General features: G+C 42.2%; 1 protein-coding gene across 1 annotated transcript in view; it reads right to left on the bottom strand.

Moving 5' to 3' along the window:
- Positions 1–77: 77 nt before the first annotated feature.
- DEUP1 (deuterosome assembly protein 1) overlaps positions 78–10939 on the bottom strand; it is a 37027-nt gene continuing 26165 nt past the window's right edge. Inside the window, exons 12-13 of the mRNA XM_075198727.1 lie at positions 3796–4036; positions 78–944 (exon numbers count right to left, since the gene is read on the bottom strand). Of these exons, the coding sequence (XP_075054828.1) occupies positions 771–944; positions 3796–4036 (415 nt within the window). The 3' untranslated portion in view covers positions 78–770. The remainder of the gene's footprint in view (positions 945–3795; positions 4037–10939) is intronic.

Here is a 10939-nt window from a genome sequence, read left to right as displayed (position 1 = left end):
GAATTATCGGGCATCACAAGGGGGTTGTGGCCCGGGATAAAATGGCAACTGCATAACATTGCAGCACGTTACCCCAGCCCGAAGAATTACTGATATATACAAAATAATAAGAAAGCTGGTAAATATTGCATTGGACTTTGCAAGGAATTTGTTTAGTGTTTTGTGTTTGTTAAAGTATATGGAATATATAAATAAAATACATTTAAAACATATCTGGCACTGTTATAGTATGACACTGAAAATTAAATTTAGAGAATAAGAAAAAAACAAAATACATTATTGTCATAAAACACCTGTCAAATGTTAAAATAAGTATAGTTTGTGCAAGATATAGATAGATATATTGTGTATATACATAAACACACAACTTGTGAACTGTTCTTTAAAGTCCACCTGTCACCCAATAGAAGAAGCCATGTTGTGGATGGCATCACTATTCATAAGAGTGCAGCCAACCACTCTACAAGGAAATACTGGCTCATTAAGCACCACAGCGATATTACTGGATAACGATAGGTTGCATTCTAATCAAGTTTGGTTTAGCCCACAAGATCTCTCCCTGGATGTAGGCGACAAGTGCTCTTTAATCTCCAGCTGCTGCCTAATTACAGTCCATCATTCCCTGCTAGACTGGCAATCTCTGGCGCTTTTCATTCTACAGCTGGCGAGCCGTAGCTTAGGTTGGCGATATCCATTTAAGTAACCATAAAATTCTGTTCTGTATAGTCCAGGAAGTGATCACAAGCTGAACATCTCTTGTATGTGTTCAGTTATGAGGACACTACGTATCGGCTGTGAGATATGTATTTGTTCAGAGTGCGCTCAGAGTTTCTCTGCAGTTCTTCAAGGTGAGAGTTCAAGATCTTTTCAAAATCTGTGGCTCGCTGGTCCTCCTCCTGCAGGAACCTCTCTGCGGCCGATATGAAGGACATTTCTTTGTCAGGCTGCAATGGAGCAAGATAATGTTTTTAAAGTGTACCTAATTTATTTTTTGTTCTCTTTTCATTTTAAGTAATAAAAAAATAAATAAGTTAGAATGCCACCTTGGGAATTCACTCAAGGCTCAAGTCTGGGGCAGGACAGTGGCTCAGTGGTTAGCACTGGGGTCATGAGTTCAATTCCCGACCATGGCCTTATCTGTGTGGAGTTTGTATGTTCTCCCAGTTTTTGCGTGGGTTTCCTCTCACACTCCAAAAACACACTGATAGCATCCAATTAACCTATCAAATTGACACAGGTGTGCATTTGTGTACGTATGATAGGGAATTTAGACTATAAGCCCCAATGGGGCAGGAACTGATGTGAGTGAGTTCTCTGTACAGCGCTGCGGAATTAGTGGCGCTATATAAATAAATGATAATATAAAAGAAAATATTTAGTTTGTCTATAGAGAACGTCTAATGTATTGCTGGGTTTTTATATACAGCGGACAGAGTAACATTTACATCACACTGGTATAAGCAATGTTGATTGTACACCTGGGAGATTATGTGAGAATAGATATAGATATACAGGGCCTGATTCAGAATGGAACATAAGCGGCAATTGCGACTGAAAAAGTTACACACAAGTGTATGTACTCTGTATTCAGAGTGGACGATGCGTCCAGGTCTGAATGAGGAGCAGATGAGTCTACTTAGCAACAGACACCCCTCATACAGTTACATCTAACATGTACAAAAACATTTTAAAATGTTACGTACATAAGTGCTATGAAGCATCATCTAAACTTCAATAACCTAACTTCCCAACATGCATACCAGAAAACACCAATATTTATTTTAAATACAAGTCAATCTATGGTTGAGCGACTGCTAAAGATTCAATAATCTGCTGCAAACCTAATTACAAGCAGATCTGGCGTTATCATCATCATCATCAGGTATTTACAGCTCCTATGAGCACATGGCCCAGTATGCTTGGGCACACTATACTGTACAATGCTTACATTAGAACAGCCCCCCCCCCCCCCATCACACCTCTAGAGACAGGAGGAATCACAAGTGTCAAAAAGTCGCAGGTCTGAATAATCTTAGTTGCGTACGTTTACTTTCTGAGCATTCGCAGTGCGAAAAACCACAAAGATACTCTATGAAATGGGCGTTCGTCTCACTCTGACAAGTCTTTTTTCTTCACCAGACGGTGGTGCCAAGACCAAGATCTGGAAATTCATGTATATCCTTAATTTATAGAGCGCCACCGATTCCGCAGCGCTGTTCAGAGTTTGTCATTCACAACAGTCTCTGCCCCATTGGAGCATACAGTCTAAATGCCCTAACATACATACATTCATAATGTCAGCAGCTAATTAACCTACCAGTATGTTTTTGAAGTGTGGGAGGAAACCAGAGCACCCGGAGGAAACCCACGCAAACACAGGGTGAACATACAAACTCCACACAGATAAGGCCATGGTCGGGCATTGAGCCACCATGTTGCCCCATATAATGACCCCACCTCTAATCCACTCCCTTATTTTAACCAAAGCTATACCCCATCCAAATAGACTAAACCCCTCAAGGGTCGAAACACCCAGACTGTGCTTCTAAACAGGTTTTTGACCCCAACTAGGATGTGACATGAAACAGGACTGCATCGGGATGACAGTTACTGTCAATGCAACTTACTATTATACATACATTTATTTAAGGTGTCCTGTTTGAGAAGTTTCTTTTTGGTTTTTGTAAACACTAATTTACATAAAGAGGTGACAAGTTGCTGTATACACACAGCGGAGGCAGACATTTTGTTTGAACCAAAATTCACAAATGCACAGCCTATCAATTCTCTAGATCATCCCCTAATGCTACATTCTCAGTGACGTTATATGACAGGGCAGCAAATACAACAAGTAATCCTTATCTGTGTGGAGTTTGTATGTTCTCCCCGTGTTTGCGTGGGTTTCCTCCGGGTGCTCCGGTTTCCTCCCACACTCCAAAAACATACTAGTAGGTTACTTGGCTGCTACCAAAAATTGACCCTAGTCTCTCTCTCTGTGTGTGTGTGTGTGTGTCTGTGTGTGTGTGTGTCTGTCTGTGTGTGTCTGTGTGTGTCTGTGTGTGTGTGTCTGTGTGTGTCTGTGTGTGTCTGTGTGTGTGTGTCTGTGTGTGTCTGTGTGTGTGTGTCTGTGTGTGTGTGTCTGTGTGTGTCTGTGTGTGTGTGTCTGTGTGTGTCTGTGTGTGTGTGTCTGTGTGTGTGTGTCTGTGTGTGTGTGTCTGTGTGTGTCTGTCTGTGTGTGTCTGTCTCTGTCTGTCTGTCTGTCTCTGTCTGTCTGTCTGTCTCTGTCTGTCTGTCTGTCTCTGTCTGTCTGTCTGTCTCTGTCTGTCTGTCTCTGTCTGTCTGTCTCTGTCTGTCTGTCTCTGTCTGTCTCTGTCTGTCTGTCTGTCTGTCTGTCTGTCTGTCTGTCTGTCTGTCTGTCTGTCTTAGGGAATTTAGACTGTAAGCTCCAATGGGGCAGGGAATGATGTAAATGACTTCTCTGTACAGCGCTGCGGAATCAGTGGCGCTATATAAATAAATGGTGATGATGATGATATTTTATTTTATGACCCATGGACACTATGAGGGGGGTGGGGGGCGGGTGGGGGGGGGTTGGCGCAGATGGCCACTGCCTCAATGTAACATCACAGCACATAGAAGTGCACAGACAATTGTGTGATGTTCAGGTACTGTAGTACCGGAAACGAGCGCAGCCGGAGAATCTACCCATTTAATCACTTGTCTGTGAGGCTTGTTCTCTCCAATATTTACTGCATTCATAAAAATACTAAATAATAAACCAAGAACGTTACTTACGGCTGTGGTGTAATCTTTTTGCTGATCACAAACAAAAACAAGAGAGAAATCTGTTAAATCCATCTCTGGAATGGTACAGCCATTTTGTAGAGCGATGGCGTCCAAGCATTCCTGGTCCACTAACAGGCTCTCAGACGGGGTGCCCCAGCCACATCCATCAAACTCACTGAGGAATGTTAAATTATTACAGGTGTCATTGAGCTGGTTCAGCCTCTTACAGGGTGTTTCTTCATTACAAGGTCTGAAATCAAGGAATATAAAAGGATGATGATTAATGTTTTACCTCACGTCTCATAACCAACCTGTTCCCCAAATAAATATGTGCTAAATTACTGCAAGGTTTTCTGTGCATGTAATGAAAATATGTACAAAAGTCTGTATATATGAAAGAAGTTGTCTGTTACAAATTAACGGTGTATTGGTTAATGTACTCCAGTGGTTCCCAAACTTTCTCAGTTTGAGGCACCCTTAGGGTCTCCATAATTTTTTCAAGGCAAAATAATTACCAAGTAGTCCCCGACTGGCTGTCCACCGACCCTGGCACCCCTATGAGTTTGCCGCAGCACACAGTTGGGGGAACTACTGCTGTAATCTAAAAGGGTTTATATTAAATAATATTTCCCAGGGCAAACTTTCTAAGCTCCCTGCCTATGGACTTTGTGCAGAAGGATGTGATCTAAAAAAAAACCCTCAAATTTTAAATGAATTTATAGATGCACGTGACAAAGAAAGTAGCGGTGTTGTAATAATTTGTTGTGGGCACCAGGATATAAAAAAAGAAAAACAAACCTCACAAGAGACCCCTAATTTAGTAACCTACAGCATTAGCAGAAATAGCACAACGTACAGGCTTTTACCATGCATGTCAGTGGAGGTTGGGATAGACCTTAGTTGCAAATGTTTGCCTTTTGTGCTGAAAAAGTGTAATAACCATTATTAAAGCAAATTCGTTACCAATACACAGCGAAGGCAGACATTTTGTAGGCGGAGCCAATATTCATGTGAATACCGCCGACCAATCCCATAGAACAGGCCTGGCCAACCTGTGGCTTTAGAGTCGCTGTGAAACTACAAGTCCCAGCATAGCCAGCTGATACCTAGTAGGCCATCTACCAGCAAGGCATGCTGGGACTTTTACTTCCATAACAAATGGATAGTCACGGGTTGGTCAGGCCTGGACTAGGAGCTAGTGACTCTGCAGCTTATCATTGTACAACGTGTCTCTGCAATTTACTTTGTGCCTCAGTGAGGTCACTAGTCTTTAATGAACTGGTAGGCTCATACGCTGCTATGAATTGTTCCATCCTGGCCCTGCCCTCTGCACTGACTCGTATCACGGCATTGTTCTGCAGGGGACGGGCTGTGATGATGCGAATTGGAGGAAAAAAAAAAAAGACAGTAAGTTTGGGCAGGCTCACATTCTAATGAATATTGGGACAGCCCACAAAATGGCTGCCTCCTCTGTAGGAGACATGGTGAGGTTACCCCATACTTGGCAAGTATGATCCGGGAGCTGCAGAGAGAAGGTGGGCGTGTAGGAGACGGGGCTCCGAAAATCTCGTCATTTTGGCCCCGTGACGTAATGACGCGAACCGCGTCATTGTACAGCAGGGGCGGGGCCAAACGCCGCGATTCCTGGTGAATTGCGGCCATTTGGACCAAATTCTGCCCGATGCAGGAAATTGCCATACTCTCCCGGGAGTCCGTGAGACTCACCCGAAATGCAGGAGTCTCCCGGACATTCCGGGATAGTTGGCAAGTATGGGTTACCCACTATAAATGAACAACTGTTTCCTCCAATCATCTTACTGGTTTATGGTTTAAACGACCATTTTATATGTCGTCGTCTCCCACCCCCTAAGAGTCATCTGGATTATGGCCACACCCAGCAGCGTGGTATATTATAACGGATTTTCCCAAACAAACTGGGTAGTGCAGTCCAGCTAGTAGTTTAAAACAACAATATAGCTTTTATTATAAACAACATTTCATCTTGCACATTCTTATTACCTTCTTTTATAAAAATAAACATTTCAGTATTTTAGTAGATACACTTTATACTATACAGCCAAAACAAGCCCGAAATAAACCAAAAGTCCCATCAAACATGTTAAAATCCAAATCACAACAGGATCATGCAGAGTTTTGTATTATTCAGATGTTAATACTCTGGATGAATAACGTTTAAGTGTAATACAGCGCCTGCCTGGACATGCTTCAGAGCTGGATGCATTTTGATTTTTCATTATCCTACAAAAGACAGCTTGGCTCATCTCATTCCATGTGCGAGAGACATTAATCGGACGTATTAGCATACATATCTCCCCATGTACAGAACACATTAATCAGTAGGAGCTCTCTGCAGTGCCGGCACACAGTAACGTCCGGGCTTCATGCAGATGTTTGCACACAGATTGTATCAGGTGATAACACACTGTCTTACATTAAGGAAGGGGAATTGTTTACCTAAATATTTAAACATTGTTTATTGTACAATATATGATCAGCAATCCACACATCTACATGTTTGGGGGGTGATGTCACTTCTTAAAGTCAACCATGAGATGGATTAGGGGATACTTAAAAAAGTTGTAGGCTGTTAAATTAAGGGAAGATTAAAATATTTAATAGCAAATACAGATTAGACTTTAGTTCACAATAGTAGGGAGGTCACAGAACGGTAACATTATTTAATTGGTAAGCGAAAAACTTTCATAGACTGCCCTATAAATATTTACTTGTGTAGTGTAGATGGTAAAAAGAAGCTATATGCTATTTTCTCCTGATCTTAGTCCGAGCCAGTCAGTCATCAAGCTCTTTGGTGGTCACATGACTTACTTCCATTCTTCAAAAAGAAGAAATAGTTTACCGATTGAGTTCTTTAATGTGTTCCCTTAAACGTAGACAGAATGAGTGGTGTTATGATTATTACATGAAGTGACATTTTAATCTACAAATTCTATATGAATGACCTTCCCTCAATAATTACCAATAAAGGATATTACAAGTGACCTCAAGGATCTATGACATTGTACCCCATCATTTTTTGGCCAAGGAAATTTACTGTAGGATGTAGAAACCTTATGTGGCACTTCAGCTTTGTTGGAACTACAAATCCCAGCACATAATCATCATCTATTTATTTATATAGCGCCACTAATTCCGCAGCGCTGCAGAGAGAACTCACTCACATCAGCCCCTGCCCCATTGGAGCTTACAGTCTAAATTCCCTAACACACACACACAGACTGAGAGAGACTAAGGGCAATTTGATAGCAGCCAATTAACCTACCAGTATGTTTTGGGTTTTTTTGGAGCGAAAGGAAACCGGGGCACCCAGAGTTAAGAATGGGTCACATGGGTTTGTCTCCCCACATCATAGATCAAGAGGCCCCTCTAATTACATAAGGTCAAGTATCTCATATAATGTACAGCTTAGAGTGGAGATTTCCAGTTAACTAATAGCAGTATTTATGCACATGCATGAGTATAGAGCAGCAACAATTTGTATATGTAAATGTTCTGGTTGTTACGACATGACCCCTAAGAACCTATAGATTAGCAGTAATTAGGATAGAGAGAGCTATTTATTGATTACAAGCAACAATCCTCACATTTGATTCAGATTTAAAGAGTAATTATTGTATTACTATTGTAGGCACACAATACAGTCACACTGGTGGTATTAATGTCTGTAATTATTTAGCTGAATGAGAAGACGTGAATATTGTGATTATCTAGACCAGTGTTTTTTCTGTGTGATACAAGACAAATCACCGTCTCCTAGGCCCCAACACAGAGAGTTGGGCTAATTGAACCTAAACACTATGCACGTCATTTACGACCATGGAGCACGGCGGAGATACGGCAGAAAAGAGACGTCCTCTTCTTGCATGACATTTAGGGATCGCGGTTACGCACATAAAAAGTGCCAATGTGGTACAGCAACATCACGGATTTCCCATTGCAACCCTATGGGGTAACCCGATGGTGCGGTAACAGGAGTATGCAGCCGCGTGTAACCGCGCTCTGCTGTCTTATTTGATTATGCCCCTTGATGTTAATTCTTGCAGGTACCTTCACAGGCATGGACAGGCCTTTGTGCATTAAGATGGTGCCAGTTGGGGAAGGAACAAACCTTTTCTCCTTCTGATGGGAGGAACTAGACCGACATGAGTGGATTAGGAGTGTTCCAATGCCACATTCCGTAAGACCAGCACAAAGCTCTTAACATTCTGTTTGTTGGTGGAGGGCTTTCATGAACCCATCACCACCAAATATAATAGGGGTGGTGATCGACTGGGGTTGGGTACGCTTTACTGATGTCCACTACTCCGTCATGGAGAAGACCTACAAAGAAAATCCGAAAGGATGAAAAACCGATTCCAATTGGAATCACTTGCGGTCAGCTTGGTGCTCCCATCGGAGATCTCCAGCGTTGGGTTGTAGACAAGTCTGTTTCTTTTCCAATCGGTTTTTCATAATTTCGGATTTTCTTTGTAGGCCTTCTCCATGTTGGAATAGTGGTAATCGTAAAAACGATTACCACCGATAGACTGGACCATCTCTTTATTATTGACCATCAGTCTCAAACCATCAGCACGGCTCGTTTTGTGAAACGGATACATCTGCATGTGCTATATTTATTCCACTCTTTTTGGGGCAAAATGGAGCATTACCATAACTAACCAGCAAAAGTATAATACAATATGCTTATATATAAATAATGGGACCAATCCATAGCAACCAATAACATCCTGACGCTTGAGTACAGTTTACAGACAGTGACAGCAATCTGACGTTTTGGCTGCTAAAGGTCACAAACTTTTTCCTTTATAGCTTCATAAATGTCACCGTTCTTTCTAATAAAATGTTTATTTTTCCATCATTGTTTTATGAAACCACAGAATGGTTTTCAATCTCCATACTCCTATATAATGACTCGCACAGTTCTACAATAAATTATAGTAAAACATATTTCTTCGGAGGCTTATTTCAGTCTCGTGATAAACATTAAATAGACTTATCAAACACAGATTTATTTACTAGAAGAAGCAGCAGAACAGTGAGATATTTCTGCCAGACAATCTGGTTATTTGTGTGGTTTATTACTTTGCAGAATGAAAATTAATAGGAGCAATCTCAATAAATGTCATCCATGCATTTATCTACTCTCCAAATGATCATTGTCTATCGCTGGTTGTTTATGAAGAACAAAAAGATCATTTTGGAGCAGACACACACACACACACACATACACAGACACACAAACACGTTATTGTGGCAGGGACAGTAAAATCTTCAGAGTTCTATCCGTAAAGAGTTTAATACTGGGGTCAGAGATGGCAGGATACAAAACTGGTCCTTTATGATGTTTTTTGGATCATTTTTCAAAGTAAAAGTGAACATGTAAAATATTTTAGACAAGATACTTCATTAATTCACTCTAGCGTGTTAAAGATGTTACATACGGAGAAGCCACATGGGAAAATAGGCCCGTCTGATAGTGTGTAACACGAAGCTTGGCACTCCTGGAATGTCATGTTGTCAGGCGTTCCGTTATAATGTACATACTGACTGAGTGCATTACATACATGACATCTGTGGGACTGGGAGAGTCCAGTTGACCTCACTAACAGTATTATTACTATTGATCTTCCTGGGTTAGTGTTCAGATTTGACAAACTACCAATACGACACATCTAAAACACTATGATCCTCCAAGAACAGTCCTTATGTGCCGTGCAAACCCTTACTAACATTATCCATATGTGCTCCCGGTCTCCACTGAACCGTACTTCACCAACATGCTACGTCCTGTGTCTGAGGCATTTACACTACTGGTTGAAAGAAATAACATTGGATGTATTTTATATAGAGACCCATTTCTTAAAACACTCATCCAGCCTCAGTGCCACAGGAGCCTCACATCACCACACTGAGCTGTAGGAGGACCCTGCTCCTTCCTCTATATAACTCTCAGTCTGTGGCTTCCTGCTGCCTCCATTCCCCTCCTCACATCATGTCACTGCCCCTGTCACATGCAGTCCTGTCCTCACTAACACATCTCTCATCTCCTGATATACTCTGTGCTGCTGGGGGACCCTGCTCCTTCCACTATATAACTCTCAGTCTGTGGCTTCCTGCTGCCTCCATTCCTCTCCTCACATCATGTCACTGCCCCTGTCACATGCAGTCCTGTCCTCACTAACACATCTCTCATCTCCTGATATACTCTGTGCTGCTGGGGGACCCTGCTCCTTCCACTATATAACTCTCAGTCTGTGGCTTCCTGCTGCCTCCATTCCTCTCCTCACATCATGTCACTGCCCCTGTCACATGCAGCCCTGACCTCACTAACACATCGCTCATCTCCTGATATACTCTGTGCTGCTGTGGACCCTGCTCCTTCTACTATATAACTCTCAGTCTGTGGCTTCCCACTTGCCTCCGTTCCCATCCTCACATCATGTCACTGCCCCTGTCGCACGCAGCCCTGTCCTCACTAACACATCGCTCATCTCCTGATATACTCTGTGATGCTGGGGAGCCCTGCTCCTTCCACTATATAACTCTCAGTCTGTGGCTTCCTGCTGCCTCCGTTCCCCTCCTCACATCATGTCACTGCCCCTGTCACATGCAGCCCTGTCCTCACTAACACATCGCTCATCTCCTGATATACTCTGTGCTGCGGTGGACCCTGCTCCTTCTACTATATAACTCTCAGTCTGTGGCTTCCCACTTGCCTCCGTTCCCATCCTCACATCATGACACTGCTCCTGTTACATGCAGCACTAGTGCAGGCTCTACCGATAAATTCCCTTATGTCCTCCCAAAGTCCTCTTCTGGAATAATTTTCAATTCTAGTGTAATGTATTATGACATTACAAAGCATTTTGTGCACAAAACCTGCAATGGCAGGTGGTGCTAAAGCCAAGTAGGACTGATGTGCGTCACCTTTCTTAGTTAATAAGAAAATAATGATTCAGTTGCTCCTTACACATACCCAGCTTTCTTGGAAAGTCTGTCCCACATCAATAGTCACGGAATCTATCAATAAACAAACTGGTCGTGTAGAATAAACATCATTTAGGTCATAGAAATGTATTTTCTCGCAGCATATAGAACAGAGTAAGGCTGAAAT

The sequence above is a fragment of the Mixophyes fleayi genome, chromosome 2, assembly GCF_038048845.1.
Source record: "Mixophyes fleayi isolate aMixFle1 chromosome 2, aMixFle1.hap1, whole genome shotgun sequence".
Taxonomy (NCBI): Eukaryota; Metazoa; Chordata; class Amphibia; order Anura; family Limnodynastidae; genus Mixophyes; species Mixophyes fleayi.
This window is presented reverse-complemented; position numbering and strand designations above follow the sequence as displayed.